At 51.0% G+C, this 20,721-nt stretch overlaps 4 protein-coding genes across 4 annotated transcripts; 2 read left to right on the top strand and 2 right to left on the bottom strand.

Annotated features, from left to right (window-relative positions):
• Positions 1-48: 48 nt before the first annotated feature.
• On the top strand, positions 49-3,365 carry Sfxn1-3 (Sideroflexin-1-3). The gene is made up of 7 exons (XM_003740747.2): positions 49-353; positions 1,630-1,871; positions 1,960-2,053; positions 2,189-2,337; positions 2,490-2,691; positions 2,817-2,970; positions 3,086-3,365. Exons 2-7 carry the CDS (start codon positions 1,717-1,719, stop codon positions 3,292-3,294), a joined length of 963 nt encoding a protein of 320 aa, XP_003740795.1. The 5' UTR covers positions 49-353; positions 1,630-1,716; the 3' UTR covers positions 3,295-3,365.
• Positions 3,366-3,984: 619 nt separating this feature from the next.
• Positions 3,985-6,254, bottom strand: LOC100907306 (calsequestrin-2). Its single transcript, XM_003740746.2, has 8 exons — positions 6,079-6,254; positions 5,762-5,945; positions 5,554-5,684; positions 5,309-5,413; positions 5,171-5,236; positions 4,824-4,934; positions 4,522-4,741; positions 3,985-4,400 (listed from the first exon to the last, which is right to left on the bottom strand). The coding sequence occupies exons 1-8, from the start codon at positions 6,169-6,171 to the stop codon at positions 4,210-4,212; spliced, it is 1,101 nt and encodes a 366-aa protein (XP_003740794.1). The 5' UTR covers positions 6,172-6,254; the 3' UTR covers positions 3,985-4,209.
• A 1,154-nt stretch (positions 6,255-7,408) lies between these two features.
• LOC100907598 (uncharacterized) lies at positions 7,409-8,631 on the top strand. Its single transcript, XM_003740748.2, has 4 exons — positions 7,409-7,487; positions 7,904-8,052; positions 8,163-8,348; positions 8,494-8,631. Exons 2-4 carry the CDS (start codon positions 7,962-7,964, stop codon positions 8,616-8,618), a joined length of 402 nt encoding a protein of 133 aa, XP_003740796.1. The 5' UTR covers positions 7,409-7,487; positions 7,904-7,961; the 3' UTR covers positions 8,619-8,631.
• A 388-nt stretch (positions 8,632-9,019) lies between these two features.
• Rpi (Ribose-5-phosphate isomerase) lies at positions 9,020-18,722 on the bottom strand. Its single transcript, XM_003740749.1, has 5 exons — positions 18,576-18,722; positions 10,072-10,132; positions 9,792-9,968; positions 9,450-9,667; positions 9,020-9,363 (listed from the first exon to the last, which is right to left on the bottom strand). The coding sequence occupies exons 1-5, from the start codon at positions 18,720-18,722 to the stop codon at positions 9,160-9,162; spliced, it is 807 nt and encodes a 268-aa protein (XP_003740797.1). The 3' UTR covers positions 9,020-9,159.
• Positions 18,723-20,721: the final 1,999 nt, after the last annotated feature.

Below are 20,721 nucleotides of genomic sequence, written 5' to 3' on the forward strand. Positions count from 1 at the left end.
TCTTCTGAGGGCATAGCGACCGGACGATCCTGACGTCGTTTTGCCCGCGCGATGTCGGAGGAGGCGGCGTTGGATTACCGCGGCCGGTGAGCGAGCTCACCTGTGATCTCCCGAAGGATCCGCCCGAAGCGGACTCAGCGAAGCCAACCGCTCGGAGAGAGTGCATGGACTGCCGACATTTCGCGAGACGGTGCCACCACTGCCACTCACAGGCCGACTGTCCCTGCCAGAAGCAGCGTAAACCAGTTTTTCTCTAAAATATTAGCGTAAGCCGCTGCTGTCTATCGATCGGCGCCATACGAGCGCCGACAAGCTCTTGCAGACTTCCGAAAAATTCCTGCCAACCTTCCCGGGTGAGTGTCAGTGCGCGAAATTCATTTTTGTCGACCCCGAGCCGTAGTCCAACGGGTTCTCCGGATATCTGTCTCCAGAGAGTCTCCATCAAGCTTCGGAAAAAATTTACAGTCCTGTCCTGGCTCTCTCATCCATTTCATTCATTTAGTTTAGCGTCCGCTGTGCTTCTAAGGTAACGATCGGGAAGGATCGCGTGCCGATCTCTGAATGCCCCAAAGACAAGTGAAATACTTTGCATAGACCTTGAGGAGGGTCTGCGGTGTCGTGGACCGGGAGACCGTCATCGCATTCTCGACACAACGACTTCTTATTTTTTCGCGCTCCCCTGTCGAGCCTTCGCGGATAACCTGAGCAGGAGTTCGCTCCCGACCACGGTTCGGAAGTAGAGAGTCTTCCACTGAATCGTTCTGGCTGCGTTGTATCTTGAAGATAGTGCGCGATAAAAAACCATCGAACGCCAACATTGTTCGTCTCTGGTGCTCTTGGGTGCGTTGTATTCTGTCATCCTCTTTTCAAGCCATACATATGTCGCTGCCAAACGACGCTGATTCGAGCGAAGGTCCGACCGCGTGCTTTCCCGCGCGGAAGCGCAGCCTTCTCGATGACAAAGCCGTGACTCTCAGACCAGGGTTTCCCTCCACGTTCACTCGGCGATTCTCCTCGTAAGCCGTATCTCATAGGTGCTGATGTCAGAGATGGCAACAGGTGCCAGCACTTTCAGCTCGCTAGTGAAGTTTTGAAACTCAGCTCAATGAGATTTCAGATGGCATGGCACCGTGAATATCGAGAGGCTTCCCGACAAGGGAAGAAACATCGATGTCCCGCTTGAGCTTTCGGGATGGCGAGTTCTTCTCCTTGAAGGGGTCGATATCTTGCGGAGATATCTTATCCATGAGATTCGCTTCTTTTATCTTATCCGTCCTCGGTCCACTTCGAAGTTCATCTCCGTGCTTATCAGCTCCCGGTGGCGGCGGTCGCCTGTTTTTTCCAAGGAGCTTCTTGGGTCTCGAAGGTCATTGAATAATCTCAGTATATTAGAAATTGTTTTCATGCGCCTTCTGTGGGCTGGCTGAAGATGTTTCTCCCTACGGAGCGGGGGCGTTTCCGGTGCTGCGACCAGGTCGGGAAGGATGTGAATCGACAATGCTCGTCGCGTGGCTCCGCGCGAAGTCGGTTATCGGAAACGGGGGTCGACTCAGGAGAATTCCAGGCGGCGAGAGTCCATTCCGATTTAGTGCGATCCCAAAAGTCACAAGTCAAACTTTTTCATTCCAGATCAGGTTGTGACCGAGCGCTCAGGGGCTGAGGAACCTCGGCTAGGACTCGAGTCCGCTCTGTGAACCGCTCACGCTTGGCATCGACATGTCTTGCGAGCGTTTAAACATAGATGCTCCCAGATGGGATCAGACGACGTACTGGGGACGGGCGAAGCATTTCTTCACTGTCACAAATCCCCTTAATCTACTCTGCTCAAACGTCGAGCTAGAACACAGCAGGGATATCATTCTGAAATACAGGTCTGTACACTTTCAGGCAGGCTTGCTATACTCGCAGTACATAATCGAATATTTCACAGAGCTCAGCCGAGTAATTTGATCTTTGCAGACGAGGAGATCGGATCGATGGACTCAGTCCGGACGAGTTGTGGAAATGTAAACATATCTACGACAGCGCTTTCCATCCCGAAACTGGCGAGAAAGTGAGTGTGGGAATCCCTGTTTCAGTGATGGACGATTCAAACCTTCTGACACACAGTCTGATGCCTGCCGAACTTCTCGAATCGAAGGGAACAGAACCATGATTCGAATTCCTAATCTGAAAACTTGTTTCGAAGGTTATCCTCATTGGTCGGATGTCAGCTCAAGTTCCAATGAATATGATGATCACCGGCTGCATGATGGCTTTCTACAAGACAACCCCACAGGTCGTTTTCTGGCAGTGGATAAATCAGAGTTTCAACGCGATCGTCAATTACTCGAACAGGCAAGCACATTCAGAATGAATTCTCAGTGAAATACTTTGCTAGTGAGCTGTACATGGAGCAGGAGCGATTCACCGGAAATGAATCAGAATATGGAGCTCCGAATGCGCTACGCAACGTGGATATCCTAGTGTGAGATTGACCTTTCTTATAGATCAGGGAAAAATCCGATCCCTAAGGAGCAATTGGCCTTCTCGTACGTATGCGCAACATCGGGAGCTCTAGTGACGGCTCTCGGTTTGAACTCGCTTACCAGGAAAATGCCGCCACTCATCGGCAGATTCGTGCCTTTCGCGGCGGTAGCGGCTGCCAACTGCGTCAACATTCCTCTAATGCGAATGCGGGAAATTCAAGAGGTAGGGGGACCAGGATCGAGTAGGAGAAAATATTATTTCTCAGAGGATCCTCAGACAATAGAGGCCTCAACCATTCCTCCGGGTCTGTGAATTATACTACAATATTCCAAATTATCTGCTCTCAGGGCATTGCTGTCACTTCTGAGGACGGCCAAGAGCTGGGCGAATCCTCGACCGCCGCGAAATGGGCCATCTCAATGGTTGTTCTCTCTCGGATTGGAATGGCGTCGCCGGGAATGGTCATTCCTCCTGTATTCATGAATTCGCTCGAGAAGAAAGGTAAGACCTATCGATTCAGCCAGTCCCCACGGTTTCAGAGGAAGATATATTTTCGTCCTCAACCGTCTCATATGATTCTTACACAGGAAGAAAAAAACTTTTTTTTCCGTCTCAGGTTTCTTCATTCGTTACCCTTGGGCGAATGCCCCGATGTCGGTTGGTCTCGCTGGTCTCATGTTGATTTTTGCTACGCCGATGTGCTGCGCCTTGTTCCCTCAAAGAGCTTCGATATCGGTATCATCTCTTGAGCCTGACCTCCAGGAAAAAGTGAAAAAGATCACAGACGGAAAAGTCCAAACAGTCTACTACAACAAGGGTCTCTAAGAAACTATGTGACGCCGAGGCTGAATCACGTTCAGCGGTCACAACTGAGATTCGAACATACGAGAGCCCTTCCTGAAAATCCAGCAGAGAGATGCGAAATCCTCCACCAGACAACGGAGCTATTCGCTCCTCGGTATGGGGCGAAGTTTCCTCCAAATCGACCGATGCTCGAATGGATAGTCACGAATGACACTGTCAAGATATACCTCGACTCCACAAGTCTACGTTTTTTCCGTTTCCTTATTGGACGAAGTGAGTTGTTACACTGCGTATGTATGTATACAATATATAATGGGGGACTGAGGAGATGAGGCAGGTCGATTCAAGGGGAACATATCGGAAAGTCACTCGACACGAGCGCCGCCAGTTTCTCCACATGTCGAGCGCGAATCGCTCGCTCCGCGCACCTGTATGGGAGTTTTTCTCGGTTTGCACAGCATGAGCTCTTCCGATGGAACATTGGAGTTCTTCGCAGGCTGCCATATTTCAGATTCCTGTTTAGATTGGACAACGACTTGATCATACTGATTCCAGTGATGTTACGGAAGTCAGTGATGTATTTAGAGTGTACACCGTTATTTTTGCCATTTTAGTCTGTCGTATGCGAAGGCCACTGGGCGATAGACCGTTTCATCCGAAACGGGGCGCAATAAAGGAACAGAAAGGATACCTGAAGTCTTGGCGATCTTTCCAATTTTATTATCCGCAGACTGTCTGGGATGCCCCGAGCAGAGAGCTGCCGAAAACCGTTTCCCCTCTTATTTGAGCTGGAAATCGCACACCGAGATCACCGGAAGAAGCCATGCGAGGAAGAGACATCTTGGACTCTCGCGATGGGAATTCGCGATTCTCTTCGCACAGAGAATCTTCCCGATCGGTGGAATGCCGTCATTAGTAGTAATATCGAGTCGATTACTAGAGTTCAATTTTCGCAGTTTCTGGGGCTGGATCTATGGATGGGACGTTGGGTCGGTAACGGGAAGCGATGAAGGTTTGGATAGCGAGCAGATTCGCATCTTCTTGGATCTGATCGTTCGGTGCAGTGTTCAGGGTCGCAAGATCGAGCCATTCATAGGAATCGGAGATCGGATCCCAGAATCCTAGACCTGAAAATCATTCGGAGACCGGACCTCGATTCAGAATTTCGACGTCACTCCAGAAGTACACCGCTCAGTCAGCTCAAGAATTCGAAAGAGGACCACGACTCGAGTTCAGGGATAAGCATACCTGGGAGGGCGCTTAGTCCCTGTAGGGGTGAAATGCTTGGATCCATAAGCGGGAATTCCGTGAGCTCTATCCAGAGGGTTTGAAGATCTTTCGTGGTGCCATTACGGTGATTCCTGGACACCAATTTCAGGAGATGGTATGATAGAGGACTGGAATCGGTGATGAGTACGAGCGAAAGGCTTTTATTGAACGAAGGATCTCTTGCATTCATCGGTGTCACCTAGGAGTCGAAAAGTGAAATTCCCATCCGTGAGAAGTCAGCGAGCGATGAATGGAAAAATATCGACGTATCTCCAACTCACTTTCACGAAGGTTTCCTTGTTTAGCACAATCAGTCGCTGAATGTCAGCGAGGGTGGCTGGATTCTGAGGACACTGAACCGGCGTTTTGTCGAAGGGGCGAACGAGGCTGATCTGACGAGAGGAATAACGGGTCGTCAATCATTTGGAATTGAGAAAAATGATTTCCAACCTTGCTCCTCTCCAGGCAGAACTTGCTGGGACCGCAATCATTCCGGGACGCCCATCGAGGCTTATTCCGCGGTAGAAATCTCGGCACTTGGCGGCGGGAGACTTCGCAGAGCCACTCAATGAGCCCCGTGTACCTCTTTGACCCGATGCTGTGGAACCATTAGCCACACCATACGTACCTGTCCCGTTGCGTTCAGCTTCAAATGCTTCGCGACGATAGCGTCTGTGACCAGGAAAAATGAGACCTGCAACCGACGGCGATCAGGCTCTCGATCGAGGCAATGAAAGATTTTTCTCGCTTCCCTCTGTTCTCTTACCTTGGCTCCGAAAAGTTTTGCTGCCTCTTCGAAAACTGTGAGCTCACTTGCACCGGCTGCGAAGTATCCCACGACTTTGGTTCCCCTCGTGCGCTCGAATGCCATCTTCAAAGATTTACAGCAATTATAGCTCTCTGCTGCTCCGGGGAACCGAGGGACGGCACTTCACGTATTCCCACCATCGTTCTCGGGAGCCGGCCTAAGCATGGAGTCGAGAGTTTTCGCGCGTCACCTGTTTGAATTACCTTATCAATCTTATTGGTGATCGCCACCATCCTGGCTTGATCGATGAGCTTGACGAAATTCAAGATTGTGGCGGCGTCACGTATACCGTGGTAGAAAGTTCTGCGCCCATCGCGGTAAACCAGTATTGTGCCTTGAGGGATAGGACAGAATTCCGAAGTTGAGTCTCTTTCTGGGTGCGTTCGGAAGCACAATGTGGCGGATATCTACCTCCTTTGACGTCCTTGAGTATCCCTTCAGGGGCAATGAACACGGAAACAGGCTGTGATCGGCCCGATAACAGCTGGGACACAGCATCGGCATGGGGATCGGTAAAACGGTTCGTCACGAAGACCACAGCTAGAGGTTTTCCCTTGAGTTCCTCCTCATTGACGAGCGTTTCAACTACAGCGATCTGGCATGGAAAAGAGCTCCGATTGATGCAGATATTCAATTCCAATGACGGTATGGGTACTTCATAAGGGAACATCTGCGCCTCCGAAACCCGGATTCCGGAGCCGAAAGACATTTTTTCGATTAACACTCACCACTTCCGATTCTCTGGGTTCGAGAAAACTCAGTACATCCGCCGAGGTCAGGGCTCCTAGTGAGAATAATAGAGCGAAACAAATAGTCCTCATGATTGTCCCAAGTTGACAGAATCAAGCGCGTCGGAGAGCGATCTTTCGAACGGCACTTAAGGTCGACGTTCGAACGCACACACAGATAATTGAGAAAGGACTCTTCGGAAGTCTGACGTCCGCATCAAATCCTTGTTTAAAAATAGATGATCGACTGCGTTCGGTGGATTAGGATGATATCTTGAATCATACCGAGTTATTCCACTCGACTGATTAACGTCGGACGGAATCTCGACGAGCGGGATTTTCTCTATCGAAGCTCATTTCATTCAAGCTTTCACAAGGCATCTCTCCCGAGAAATAATGTATTCCTTTCGATTCGGGGGTGTCGGAGTATCTAAACCGTCTGCACTCCGAGGAGATCGAGAGGACGCATCATCCACCGTTCCTTCTACGATCGACCTGGTCGACTCAGGGTTCTTTCAGCGAGCATTTTGGGCCGCTCGATCCGCTTGAAAGTTCACTAAGGTCTGGGAAGCTCTAACATTGTCCGTCGAAACCTCCCCCAGAAGGAGTTGTCGATGCGAGAAGAACAATCGATTTCCTCCTATGAACATGTCCAGTATAATTTCCGCGGGTCATGGGCCTACGAAATCCGGTTCCTCCTCTATGCCTGTATGATACCGCGGGATCCCTCTCAGAAATGATGCTCGTTTTCCCAGCATTCTGACCGTTCGATTGTTGGGTCGCAACTCCTTGGACTGGCTGCTCCGGAAGAAGAACCGTTCTCAGAAGCAGAGGTCAAGGCATTCCCAGTTCCGGGGCACAGTGTGCGTGCGGACCACGTCTTGTGAGTCCGGCTGCGGCGTGGCGTGAGCTCCCCAGACGCTGTGCGCACCTTTCGTCGCTTTTCATCGCTCTCTCTCTCTTGAATTCGGTGTCTCGGATGCAATTGAGACAGATGAGTCAAGCTGTCCATCCATCGAGCCTATGTACCATTGGAAGCCCCAACCTTGGTAGGAAATGTATCGAGTGGCTCGAAAGGTCGATTTGGAGCCCTTCCAAGAGATTCCGTCGAATGAGCTGCGAGTCGACCTGAGACAAAGCGCTACCTGGAGAGAAACCGACAGGGAGAGCTAGGATGTAAGCCAGTTCCCCCACTCGGCTAGGTAATACCGACCGCGCTCTCGAATCGCTTTCCTCGAACATTATTTTCCGGAATGGGAGTCAGACGAAGGTCATCCACGCTCCCCGGAGAGAGAGCGGTTCCTATCGAGCGCGGTCGCTCATAAGCATCACTCTGACGCATTTCATTATCGGTACCGCGTGAGTACTTCTCCGTGAAAGAAAACACACCCGAAAACGAACTTCCAATCGTGAGTATCCCGCAGGGCGTTCCGTTCCGGAACTCTTCTCCGGAGGGCCCTGGAAGACTGACGGCTCCCCTATGATAGTCAAATAGGTACACTCCTGCAAGGCTACGCAACCGATCATCGACTCGCTCAACAACAATATTCGACTTCGCTCACGGACGAATAATTGATCCTGGGGATTTACTCGAGTAATCGCTCCGTGTAATCGACGCTGTGCGCGACGGCGAGGGAAGGCCGTCGAGCTCTAGGATTGGCCGCAACTTCGTCATTGGAGACCTCTTTTGGTGACGCATGAGCATGACCGTCGTTTTGCTTCTCCGCCGACTATTCACACCCCATTCATGTCAATGAGTTCAATACCGAGAAAAGCGGAGAGAGGAATCCGTAAACAGAGTTTTTGAAGTGGGTGATCTTTTAAGGAGAGTCGCCGGGGCACCGTGAAGGAGAAGTCGAAGAATACGACGACGCTCAAGAACCATGAAGACGTTCATCCTCTCGTTGGCGCTCATAATTGGGCTCTCGCACGCTCAGGAAGGATTCACTCTCACCGACGAGCAGACTTTGACAAGTGAGTTCCTCGATACCCTGAACCGATTCCATGACGCATTTGCTCGAAAGTTCTCGAGTGTGACGAGCAGGCATCCTATTCAGCTCTGTTTCTTCATTCTTCCATTATAGTAAAACTTGGCTTATGCCCGACCGTTGACTACATGACGTGTCTCGAGCCCGGCATAGCGAAAGATCGAGCTCTGAAACCATGTACATCGAACTCTGACTGTTACATCGATGTCGGATCTTTCTGTTGTCCGTCAAAATGCGCTGGAATGAGATGCTCGCGAGAAAATACCGAGCATTTCATTGAAGGTGAGAGATTCTAGAAATTTAGCTCGGAGAGAGTGATTAGTATGCTGAAGTCAAGTTCGGAGATGCGACCGAGCTTTGGGGGCATTATTCATCCTCGATGGTCCAGTGATTCTCCAAGAAACCAGTATCGCATGCTCCTTTTCAGAATATTGCCCGAAATATGAGCCCCAGCATATTCTTCGAAACTGTCCGAAACTCGATGAAAGCTGCCACATTGATTGTCGGTGCTGCGTGGATGCTGGGAGCTGCAGCCGTAAATGTCTAGATTGAAATAAAGTGCCTATATCCCTGTGAAAATCAGCCTGGTCATCATTGAAAATGATTGGCTTCAAGAGACAGTCTACTCTCACGGATCGAGCCGGTACCCCCGATGAAGATTCGGAGCAGGAATGCGGCGGGGCTTTGCTCAGAGACCACGTAGGACCGGCACCGAGCCATGCCGATTCCATGACCCTGTCGCTGGGGTCCTCGCTGGAATCTGTAAGCTAGAGGATTGGTGCTCGTCGATCCTTCCGCCGTGAGAGGCCCGCCCCCGCTCTAAGCGATGCGATCTAATTGAGCTCGCAGTCGCTGCAGGCTCAGAGGAGTCGATGGCAGCGACCACCGAAACTGCTGAGTCCGTATCGACTCATAAAGTCGCCATCCGAATGCTCCGGCGGGAGACTTGGGGCTTTTTCTTCCTCGATGAACGCACATGTGCGACCTTTATTATTTTCGCTCACCGATTCTTATTCACGAGAGTTCGAGCCTGCTCCAAGGCAATGGACAAGGTAACTGTCACGAGATCCCGACCTTACCTTCCGGGTCAACTTCAAAGTTCCGAGCTCTCCAAGGACTTGGTAGAGCCGTCCGCCAGTCCGAAGTAGGCCTTCTGAGCCATTCTGACGAAGAGCCCTGTTTCAACGACGCCAGGAATCATTTTTATACTGATGTTTGTTGCGTAAGTGTCAAGCAATTTCCCCGGAACGAAGGGACAATCCAGGATGAAGTTCCCATTGTCTGTCACCACGGGTCCCTGGGGAGAAGAGACCGATATGAGCTATTTGAGGAGCTATCGGATGTGGATCAGCGGTGCAAATTTGGGATATAAAAGCCACTTACGGCTTTGGCCACGGCTTGCCTCAGGACAGGTTTGACCCCGAGGAGGTGTTCGATCTTTTTTGTGACGGGCACGTACGCCATCGGTATAACTTCAACTGGGATTCCTTTCTTCCATGTTTCACCCAAACATTCAGATCGTTTGGAGTAGTCCGCGATCACGACGAAATTTTTCGCGGAAGCAGCGACGATTTTCTCCTGCGTGAGGCATCCACCGCCGCCTGGCGAAGATCGATTACTTCCAGCCGAATTTGTTTATCAGAGAAAAAAATGGTCCGAGGGAAGTGGGCGATATGCTGCAGGAAGTTTTTCCGACGATCATGCGAGGAAAGGATTACGCCCTACCTTTGATGCATGTGAGAACGGCATCAACTTCGTCAGCACCATCGATTGCAACATCGAGATCAGGAGTTTCTTCGAGATCCGTGAGACGCAGGTGGTGCTTCCGTATCAACTGCAGGGATTGGAACGAGCTCGGGACGCATTTGATATTCTCCAGCTGCTTCGCTTCTATTAGTTCAGCTGTAAATTTTTCCGAAAATTATCGAGGGTTGAGCTCATAAAAGTCTTGAGGATGAGGGCACTGAACTTTATCGGAAACTCTCAGAAGCGGTGGTCTACGAACCCAGTCGCTGTACTGCGTAGACTACGGTGCTCCCGCTCCCGATGCCGACGGCGAAGCCACTCTGGAAAAATATGGAATCAGGTCGAATTCGAGCCTGAATGCACACTTGTAAAAACGAGTCTCCACATTATCTGGCCCTGTTACGTGACTTGTAAAGCATAGAATAGCCACAGATGTTCTGCGTACGACTAGCAAGGTCACGGAGATCATGTGATTCTCTCCGGTAGTCGAAAGCAAGAGCACCTCCCGGGCCTCCTCTGCACGTCTGACCCTGATTTCCTTCAGCGCTGTCCGATAAGCCGATCAGAGATTTTGATAAATAATCTTCGGCTACGCCGTCTGAAACGTCTGACAAGTAGCGATACCCCAGCGCCTCCTGGCGAAATTTCGTCAAAACAGCGACGTCGTCAATTCAACGATCGGCAGTCCGCGCGGAGTCGACCGCGAAGGCTGATGAACTGTGAAGCACGAGCGGTGTAGTGAGATTATTCCTTTTTTCAATTCAGTGGAAACATGTGAGAAGTGGTCAGTGAGCCTCGATCGGATAAAAAACCGGAGGGATATATCTTGGAGCATTCCAGGTAAGGAAGAAGAGCTCAAATGACTCAATGCCGGCTACCGGACGATGGCTGAGAATTGAAGATCGCCCGGATACCATTCAAGTCTCGAAGGGTCAGCGATTGACCATCGTGAAGTATTTTGACAAGTAGTGAATTCGCGCTCGAAGCATAATTAGGGTCCAGAAGGGAAGTTTCCACCCGGAGACATGAGAACTCCCAGTACTTCCACCAACGAATCAATCGGAAGGCGATGACAGAACTTCTCGAGTCCAAGAGCTGATATTATGATCATATGCTGGAATTCATGAATCGGCATACGACTGTCCCATTCAGAGAGTCGACTCCGCGAAGTTGGGGGGAGCTGTCCCTCCCGAATGGTTGACTCGAAAATATGCCCCGATTCGTGGGCTTCGGCATGCTCGAGCTTCCGAAATGTCTTGCTGTCCAAAAGCTATCACTCGAATCTTCCGTCGATGGGGAACCTCGTGTTAGGCAGGATACCGAGAGGCGGGCGGCGAGGCAACGAGATCGACCGGATAGAAGCCGGCGAATTCAGACGAATTCCCTCGGTGATGAAGTCGGGCGAAGCGACCGTATCCTGCCTCCCATGAGTGATTTTTCAGCTAAATATTTGTTTAAGCGATTTCCTGTTCCCTGAATAGGGCCCGAGAGAATCGCCAGTCACGAAATCCGAAACAAATATTTTGAAATGGTATTTCCTAATTTCCGACTCTTCCAAGACTTTCGTCAAGGTCGGATATTCACCCGATTAAATGCTTGGATTCATTCCTAGCCACCGGAGCTTCTCTGATAAGCTTTCGACATGCAGCCAGTATGCCACTGATTTGAATTTTTCTCCAAATCGTTCGCCATGTGGTCAAGCCCATCCAAGGCGGATCTCTACGCAGACCCGAACACCGCATCTTTTGATTATATCGCTTCCACATGGAAAAACGAGACCTATCTCCCGCCTGTCTGGGGGAGCAGCCGAGCAGATGTCCTAGTTTGCTATCGGAGGTGACATCATCCCGGATTTGTGGTGTCAAATCGCTCGGGCAGTTCAAATCTTGATGCCGGAGTACACCGCAATCTATCAGACGGTCCACAACGTTGAGGTTTATCATGTCCCGCTCAGCTGAAAACTATCTGATGCAATGGACCGGTCGCGGAGTTTGCAATGTCGCGTCTGGATTGACCGAGAGGGAGAAGCCAGAAAGGGGCGTAAACATCAGAGGAGACCTGATCAACCTTTTTGAGGACGCAATCACCGAGGAAAAAGCCCCGAACGATGCTCCCGCGAAGGTCGCCGTGTAATTAGGCATCTATGAAGATGTCAGCGATGCTTGTGGCCGCTGTGATTTATACGTCTTTTTCGATCCGGGCTCTTTTCGGACTTGGATCAGAGGGAGAATCGACTGAATGGCAGCTCCCTCCCATCTTCCGGGCAGACATCGACAGCTTTCACAAACGACGGGTGTCAATTGGTTCTCTCGTCCTTCGATACGGCGTTCAGACGTTTCTCTCATTTGACAAACGGCATCAACAGATGTGGCAAAGTTTCCAATCATTAAGGAGAATCCCGCCCATTCGGTCAATTGGTTCGGATCGTCCAGGGAGCTTCCTGAATTCCATCGAGAAAATACTGCGACCCTGTCGAATCTATATTAGACTCGAATTTCATCGGGAAGCCGAAATTTTTCCTCCAGTGTCTCCCGATCGCCTTCGCAGCGAGCCATCGCAAAATATCCGTCGGAGAGGGGACCAAGAGAAATTCTCTGCTTCGAATCATCGATATGTCACCCACATACACGAGCTCTTCCGAGAAGCCCAAATTTTCTATGTCATGGCATTTTCCCCAAGCGTCCATGTACCGCATTGCCCAGCCAAAAAATCCGCCGAATAAAAAAGACGAGTGTCAACAAATCACGCATCGGAAAGGGATCAAGAGACAGTCGATGCCACGTACAATCATCGTGACCGAGACAGAACGAGTATGATTCGGTCTCCGGATACGGGGTAACAAAAATTCTGGAGGAATCAGAGACAGCGCGAGGGAATCACTCCGTCTCGAGGAATTGTCCGCGAATTCGCTCACTTTTGTCTACCCGCTTCAGAATTTACATAAGCGCTGCCGGCGGGGAGCTGAGGGAGAACAATGATGTTATTCCGCGTGCTTGAGACGTTCTACAGCTGTCTCGCGAGAAATTCGGCAACGAGACTCACGGCTGAGAAACTTACAGAAACAGTCAGCCCCTTTGTCTCGTAGCTAGCGAGCGTCTTCGATTGAATCAGACTCATACCAATCCGATGCTCCTCCTAGGGTGCTGCTGGAACAGCATGCTGACGAGACATCGAGGTCTCGCGAAACCCTCACGCGATAAATACAGCCCGAAAGCCATCAAGCTAATCACAGATTGTCGCTGTGTGGGCAGAGGAGTATATACTTCGATAAGACATCGATGACGATCTGCCTGATGTAAGCGATCAGACCTGCCAACTGCTCGACCACGTTGAGCGGTGACTGTAAGCTCCTTGGCGCGGATTTCCGCTCGTGGAGAGTATCGGCCAAATATTCGATTCTGATTTTCTCCAAGACTACGGTATGTAGAACCTGCCCGCGGGGTTTGCGGAACTCGAACATTCGCTCCTCGACAGACATGAACACCAGACGATCCGACCTCTATCCCAGAGAGTACGATCGACGGATTGCTTCTTGGTTCCCTGTCTCTTATCTCGGTTACCAACCGATGTCACCAGCGGCGGACCCGATCCCACTTCGGGACAATTTCGAAGGGTTGGCGCGGACAAGTCGGAGAATTTTGGAGCAATTACGTTGAACTGGTTCGCGTTGTTGTATCCATTGGACCGCGGAACGAGCTCAAATTACTCTCCTGTGCACAGAAAGATTCCGACTTCAGCGTAGAGGGTCGCATTTCCACGTTGAGACGGAACGTTCGACCCGCATTTGCAAACCGATAGAGCGTTCGGAAATGGATGGGAACTTCCCAGTGGAGCTTGTATTATGCCCGAATCCTGATTCTGCATCATCGGGAAAAAAATATCTGTGAGGAAAAGCTGAAATCTATCGATGCATCTGGCCGAAGATCGCTCTCTCGAACAAAATGGCTCATTTCGCGGAGATACATCTTTCGAAACTGATAGCTCTGGATCGCTCCAGAGAAATCGTACAACGGGATTTGTGCTTAATGTGACCCCATACATTTCGAAGGTACAAGCCGATACTACTACGAACGCTCGACTCCAGCTGAGCAGGCACCGACCCATTGAACAACCAATCATCTAGCTCGAACGAATCGCTACTTTGAGTCGCTGTTCAACAAAACCCCGTCGACAAGGGAACGAAAAATCGCTGAGAAAAGCGACGTCGTCAAAAATCAGCAACGTCATAGACCGGGGTGCCACCAAGCAAGGGAAATTGCCTGTTCAATGTGGTACAGCTCGTTATTCGCTGACAACGAATGACCGGCATAGTGGACGCTTCCACCAATATGACGAGGTTTCTGCGGTGCCCCTGATGGTTAGCCAGCGGTTTGAGTCTCAGACAGCTGAATCGCTGTCGCCGCTGTATAAGAGGAAAAACGCACCACGATTGACAGCGTTGCATAACGCCATTGAGTATGTTTGTGTGCCTGCCCGCCTGTATCAGCGATTCACGCAGAAGGCCGACGATCTTCGCCGGGGCTAAGGGTCGATCGGGAACGTACGGATCACGGAATTGAATCAGCGGAGGGAACGAAGAAGCGACTGATCATCGGCGGTCCGAATTTTATCTGCGACCCGGACTGACTCTCAGAAGCCGTAATAGAAGGTGTAAAGGCGAAAATGAATCCACCGCAAGCACTTCATGCATTTAGGACTGCACTTCCTTCTCCGGGAGGAACTTGACTGAATAATCGAGTGGAGCAGAAAAATTCGAATTCTATCCGGGGTCGGATCCGTCCATTCGAATTTCGCGAGGGAGGCTCTACACAAAGCCAAGGTCCATCTTCAGTTTGCTCATTCATTCGGCATTGCACGAAGTGCTTGGCAGCATACACGCAGAGTATTCGCGGCGCTTCTTGTCTGTTGCTCGATGGTCAGAAAGGGGCGGACTTCCGAACACGAACCTCTTCATGCGAGCACCTGGCGTAGAAAGCCCGAACACATCCATGATTTTCTCCACGATGGTCTCGTTAGCTTTCCCGAATATTCCACTGATGATCCGCGCAAATGGAGTACAGGGAGAGAACAATTCTTGCATTGCCTCGACTAGAATCTCGAGACTCCTCTCGCTCCGTTCATCGTCGAGCCCCTCTCGCTAGGAAGAACTCGGATCGAAACATTTGCTTGCTCCCGTAGGTGGCAGCAGCAGCTTCTCGAAAGTCCCTTATGAACGAGAATCGTCCCCTGATTCCATCGACCCACAGCAAGGATATACCACTTTCTTCCACTCCACAGAACTGCTCAAATTACCAGATAATATAACTGATTCGATCGGTGGGTCGCCAGCTCGGATGGACTTCGGGAGGCACGGCCGTGTTATGCTCCTGCGATGTAGGTTTACGGCGGCGCGCAAATGAGTTTGTTCCACTCGAAAAATTTACCAGTCCTCCGTTAGATCGACAGATTGATCGATGGTCGCTCGCAGCAAGATTCTCGACTGAATTCTCAGCAGAACCGTATGAAAGTCGCTGGGTACCAGAAGCCCGGACCGATCCATTATTCGACTCCAATGTTAGGGCTTCGAAATGTTGGGCAAAGGGGTTGGTGCCCCGGGTCAAGTTTCGCTTCGCCCGGAAAATACTCATTGAGTCTTTGAGTCGACACGGTGTGGGGGATCCCTCAAAATGATTTGTGTAGTCGCGAAAACATCGCGGGGCTCAGGATTTCGATTCATTCGAACAAACCGAACTCGAGCAAGGCGGTCAAGTGACAAAAAGATCAAGCTAAGCTCGCTCGCAAAGACAAACACGTTTTCGGGGCTTTTTCGCATGGGAGGCTCCGTTGAGTTGTGGCCTCTCGCATCGCTTACCATCGTCCACTTGCCAGCGTCCGTTCGATAGGTTCTTGCCATCTATTCGTCCACTCGCTCGCTCCCCGTGGATGGCGGCCGCAAGTTCGATTCCGAACATGGGCATGAGTCGGACGCGTTTAGTAGGCACTCCACGTTTTTTCTCGTCTTTTCATGAAGCGGTCAAGTTGCGTTCGATATCCTTTTAAGGACCTTGCGGTGCATCTGAGCCGACGAGGTTCTCTCTACGGCGATCCATAGGATTTTCGGTTCCGCGTTTTCAGGAGAAATTCCTCGACGAAAAGGGAGATTCGAACAGTCCGGCAAATCTAGGAGACTTTCGTTCAAGCTTCCACAGTGTGCCGGATTCGACTGATTTCAAGTGGAGACAGAAAAGATGAGAATTGGTCGCGCGGGGGCCCGGGAGGGCGTTGTCACGTATGCTCGTGTCTGAATCGGCTTCTGAAAATTTTCGTTTCAACGAAACAGTCCTCATTTTGTCGGTGACTGTCATGAGCGACTCGGTGAGAACATGAGAGCGAGTCCACATTCTGCCCGCTCGCCTCGAGCGAAACATCGGCGCCGCTTTTTTTCCACCCAGCATCCATTCTGTAAATGGGGTCATAAGTGAAGAACATTGCTCACGACAAGACTTTCTGGCTTCGACGTCTTACGGTTCGACAGCTCAAACGCCCGCCCCACCGGCGCTGAGACAGTACGAACCTAAAGTTCGTCCATAATGAAGTCACTCAGTCAGCGCGTGGTTGAGTGGTTTGCTCGCATCTGATTGAACCCTGAGCTGTCGACGTTTTGATAGAACACGCTTGTCGCAGCCGTCATCAGCGAACGAACGGACAGAATGGAGCGAAAGACGAAATGGAATCAAGCGCTACATTTTTGTGATGCCGTCTTTTCCGTCCGTTTCGCGAATACGTTTTTCTATCGTTACGTTTCGATTGGATGGACTCTCCTGGCTCTCGTCACCCATAATGGAAACAAGCTACCGGCTCCCGTTTTAAATGCTACCCTATTTCGGGACGGCCACGATCGGTCTGACGGGATGCTGATATTCTGTTCCTCGGCGTAGGTAATTTCGACGTAAGAAGAGCCGTAACTTCCATAACGGAGACAAGCACTCCGTGCGTCCCCGTTCGTAGAGATGGCGGATTTATTCGACTATTCTATCCGAGAATCGGCTGAGATAGGATCCCATTGAGGAGGGAATCGAGTCTGGTCTCGTCTCACCGCAAACCGATCATAAAATGGTTTCTTTTCCCCGAGTGTGTGCTCACGCAAGGAATGTGAGTGGCGACGGCTTGATACACTCGATCGCCGGGAGCTTCTCAAGCCGCGAAGACTTGATTCGATGGCAAATTCATCGAATGTGCAGTGGTTGCTATCGAACAAAAAGTCCGGATGAATGATAAGATTCCCGGGAAGAGATGATCGATGCGTTCATCAGAATTTTCAACCGAGGCGCGAGGCACCGAGAGGAACGAGCACCGAGGGATCAATTTGGGAACGATCGCCATGAGGTTAGAGAGCTCCAGGGGACTGATCGTGTGAATCCCGCGAGAGCTCCGCAGGGAAGTGTCTCCCTGGAGAGGACATCGGATTATTATCGGAGAGAGGGAAGTCAGAAAGCTTCCTCACTCGGGAGGGTCTCTTCGATGATCCCTCGCGATGAACGGAATTTTGTCCCACAATATCCCAGTCATGCTCCTCCCCAGAGACCGAAGCCTAAATTAGGATTCAGGCGCGAATAGCCGGAGATGGCGCCCGTCTTCCCTGGAGACTCCGTGCACTGATCCTGCGGAACATGAGAGAGTCCCGACGGAAATCAGAATCACGCGAGTCTAATGTTTTTTAACTTTCCAGAAAAACGGTGGAAGCCGTCCAACCGCGGCCAAAATGGTAGAGAAAGGATGGGCTCGCTCAAGTCTTCGAGGGAAGACCGAAGAAGTAGCCTCATCGGACACCGCCAGAAGACCTCAACCCCGTATTAAGCGGAGCAAGAGTTTCCTCGTAAGTTGGACCTAACCAAAACAGAGTGGCTGCCGATGGAGTCAAAGATATACTATCTGTGCTCTGTCGACTGCCCGCGACCGATGGGAGCAACCGCCAAACGGGAAACCGGCTGCGCGGTACAACAGACTATTACTCCGCTTCTCAGTTGATCCGGAGCTACAAAGATCGATCAGATATCGGGTAAAAACTGTGGTTAGCGAAGTGTATCGCGGCGCAGAGCATTTTTGCAAACGGGAGCCAGCCTCGAAGAAGACGGGGCTTCATCTTCGAACTGTCAAGCCGACACTTGTTTGGCGACCGCTCGCCATGTCTCTTGCGTAGACGACAACGTCGCGTCGCCACTTGAAGGAACGTCGGAAATTTCTTCCGGGACGGCAACAGAGACACCGTCTCGGTCTCGGACATCTTACCGACGAAAGAATTGTATTCCTCCGGCTCGACAGTATCCCGCTGACGAGATACAGAGCCTCCCGGTGAGGGACGGTGGCTGGGTCCTTTCGCGGGATTGACTCCCCCTATTTCCGAGCATTGCTCGTGAGCTCCTAATTCAGAGAGAAAAGTACAGTCATTCTATCAGGGATCGAGATAACCTTCGGACCATGTCCTCGAATAGATATTGGCTAGATAAACGATCGTCCGTATCGTTGTGCTCGCTCTCGGCGAGTGGTTAGCGTCGCAAGCGTCAAAATAAGCAGTCTGCAATCGCTCTCTGACAATGTATCAGCGAGGATCATCGCATCCGTTACTTTGAGTTTCCTGACCCACGAATATCAAGGATTTCGCGTCCTTTTTTCTGCTTGGTCACTCCGGCACCGAGTTTTACGAGATACCGACAGCTTCGCACTCCATGAACTCGAAACTGTCAGAGGTTCGAATGTGTGCGCGAAACTATTGTACCGGCCTACCTTGACGTTGTCGTCGACGGCCGAAGTGGCAGCCAATTTCTTGGCTGTTTCCAGGCTCATGTCTTGGAAACTGAAGTATTTTTCGAGTTTGCTTCTCGAACGTCCGACAAGATTGAAGCGGCAAAACGATGATTGTAAAGTGAGCATCCCGATGTAACCATAACCGCGGACGGTTCCTTTCCAGAATCTCGCGGTTAGTTACCCTCTCCTAATTGAAGACTCCCAGTGATTTGGCCAATGGTCAGTCAAAGCGTGCTGTGGGACGTCGACCCTATAGTCGACGACAGGGAGACTGCGACGGTGAACTCCGAGCATCAGAGTACTCTCGTGTCATTCATATTTTCAGCGAGAGGGCCTCGGACCGACTGTCCATCTTTGGTCAGAACCCAGCCTTTCAAATCCAAGATATACAACCCAACAGGGTTGTTGCCCGGAAAATCACCACGAAAGTCCCACAAGCATGAAAGAAGGAGCCAAACGTCAAAAACGCTTTCCTGGGCTCCTCTTCTGTGCGCGGAGCGATTTGTGTCGGGGGGAAGAGACCTTTCGGACGAATCGACGCTCAGAGAGACATGTATTCAACCTCCATCCATTCTCTGTTCCCCAAGCGGTCCACAACCTTAGGAAGACAGATCCCGAAATTCGCGCGGAGAACCCCCTTCTCGCAACCGGGAACCCGAATAGACTTTGTACGGAGAGCGAAAGTTCTGATGACTCGCATCTCCCGAACCTTATGTTGCCAGGTCCATGAGAACGCCACTCGCACCCATTTGCGAAATTCTCTCCTGCGAGGCTTCCGCGATGTAGTTCTCCCGCGAGTCCCTTGAAAAGCTTTTCGGCAATGGAGAGTCGGAGCGGAATGGAGAGCCGCACTCGACTGGTGTAGATTCTTCTCCGATTCATGGTCACGATAAGTTTCCGTTCCTTCCACTACCGGGCCTCAATGAGTCAAGCGTTCACAAATCTCAGTGTAACGGTCACAACGCGTCGCGAGCGTTTTGTCGAAATACGCGCCGGGCGCATCTCGCCTCACCCTCACCGCTTGGTTCGTTTGTGGCACTTGTGTGGTGGTTCGCTCATCGACGGTTGTCCGCCAAAACATGTTGGCTAGTTCAGCTAAGCAAACAATGGGACTAAGTGGCACGTCGTGAAATCGCATTTCGCGGGCAGCTGCAATGAGTTATCGCCCCAGTTGCACAAGATTGCACGATCCCATCGATCGCAGTGATTGACTATAGTGAAGTGTGTTCGCGGAGAAGCCGTTCGGCTTCGAGCTCCAACGTGTAAGTTTGAAACACGGTGCGGAAACTTCGCCCCAAAATGTTGGCTTTTGCTGATTCGATAGCGAAAGGAGAGTGGAGATTCGCGGTTGTGATTCGCGATCACCTGTTGCTCCGAGCGCTCGGACGAGAGAGACTGATCGGGCGGACACCCGAGGTGTCATGCGAGTCCGTGCGAGCGACGACCACCACGATAGCTCTTTATAGCCTCGGAATCGGAACATGCTCGGATATGATTTGTGGAAAAGTCTGCAATGATGTACTCGATTCGTGTCCCACGTAGACCGGGGATTGGTACCATAGCTTCGCTTGCGTAGTGTCTGGTAACTATCGAGCTCCGATGTCACGATACGAGTAACAGTCGATGCGACATTTGGCACTTTTCGCTGATGGGAGTTTTCTCTTGACAAGGCGTATTTGCGACGACGCTGGTCCAACTGCGTGTAGTCGGTGTCGTATTCCTGTTCTGAGTGGGTGCTTTCCACATGTTCGTGACCATAAAACACCGCTGTCATACGGTAGCGTACGGCGCCGAAGAGGGGAAAAAGTGAATTCACGGTCGGCTCCGGACATTCAGAGAGTTCCGTCAGGAATAATTCGAACTCGGTGCAGCGAGCGTAAACTCCCTCGTTCGGCACGAGTGGAGTCGTTAGATTGTTGTCAAGAGGTTCGCATTAATAATAATACTGATGTCAGCGTAGATATGATTCGCTTCAGAAACGACGAACGACTCATTACGCATCACGGAGAGGTCGACTATCCAAATGGGTTCTCACTACGAGCAGCAATAGTGGATTCCTCGGCACGCCGTAGTCGAGCCGACGTCGACGACAACGCGACGTCTACAGCATTGGTGACGGCGACGC

Source organism: Galendromus occidentalis, unplaced genomic scaffold (genome assembly GCF_000255335.2).
Source record: "Galendromus occidentalis unplaced genomic scaffold, Mocc_1.1 scf7180000077086, whole genome shotgun sequence".
In the NCBI taxonomy this organism is placed as follows: domain Eukaryota; kingdom Metazoa; phylum Arthropoda; class Arachnida; order Mesostigmata; family Phytoseiidae; genus Galendromus; species Galendromus occidentalis.

Excerpts from the sequence above, each read along its gene's own strand:
- Sfxn1-3 (XM_003740747.2), top strand. The coding sequence starts at position 1,717 with ATGTCTTGCGAGCGTTTAAACATAGATGCTCCCAGATGGGATCAGACG. Across the intron at positions 2,338-2,489 it reads ATCGTCAATTACTCGAACAG|ATCAGGGAAAAATCCGATCC; the intron begins GCAAGCACATTC and ends CCTTTCTTATAG. Across the intron at positions 2,692-2,816 it reads GAATGCGGGAAATTCAAGAG|GGCATTGCTGTCACTTCTGA; the intron begins GTAGGGGGACCA and ends ATCTGCTCTCAG.
- LOC100907306 (XM_003740746.2), bottom strand. The coding sequence starts at position 6,171 with ATGAGGACTATTTGTTTCGCTCTATTATTCTCACTAGGAGCCCTGACC. Across the intron at positions 5,946-6,078 it reads AACCCAGAGAATCGGAAGTG|ATCGCTGTAGTTGAAACGCT; the intron begins GTGAGTGTTAAT and ends TTTCCATGCCAG. Across the intron at positions 5,685-5,761 it reads ACTCAAGGACGTCAAAGGAG|GCACAATACTGGTTTACCGC; the intron begins GTAGATATCCGC and ends CTATCCCTCAAG.
- LOC100907598 (XM_003740748.2), top strand. The coding sequence starts at position 7,962 with ATGAAGACGTTCATCCTCTCGTTGGCGCTCATAATTGGGCTCTCGCAC. Across the intron at positions 8,053-8,162 it reads CGACGAGCAGACTTTGACAA|TAAAACTTGGCTTATGCCCG; the intron begins GTGAGTTCCTCG and ends CTTCCATTATAG. Across the intron at positions 8,349-8,493 it reads TACCGAGCATTTCATTGAAG|AATATTGCCCGAAATATGAG; the intron begins GTGAGAGATTCT and ends GCTCCTTTTCAG.
- Rpi (XM_003740749.1), bottom strand. The coding sequence starts at position 18,722 with ATGCTCACTTTACAATCATCGTTTTGCCGCTTCAATCTTGTCGGACGT. Across the intron at positions 9,969-10,071 it reads CTACGCAGTACAGCGACTGG|CTGAACTAATAGAAGCGAAG; the intron begins GTTCGTAGACCA and ends AAAAATTTACAG. Across the intron at positions 9,364-9,449 it reads GGCAAGCCGTGGCCAAAGCC|GGACCCGTGGTGACAGACAA; the intron begins GTAAGTGGCTTT and ends TCTTCTCCCCAG.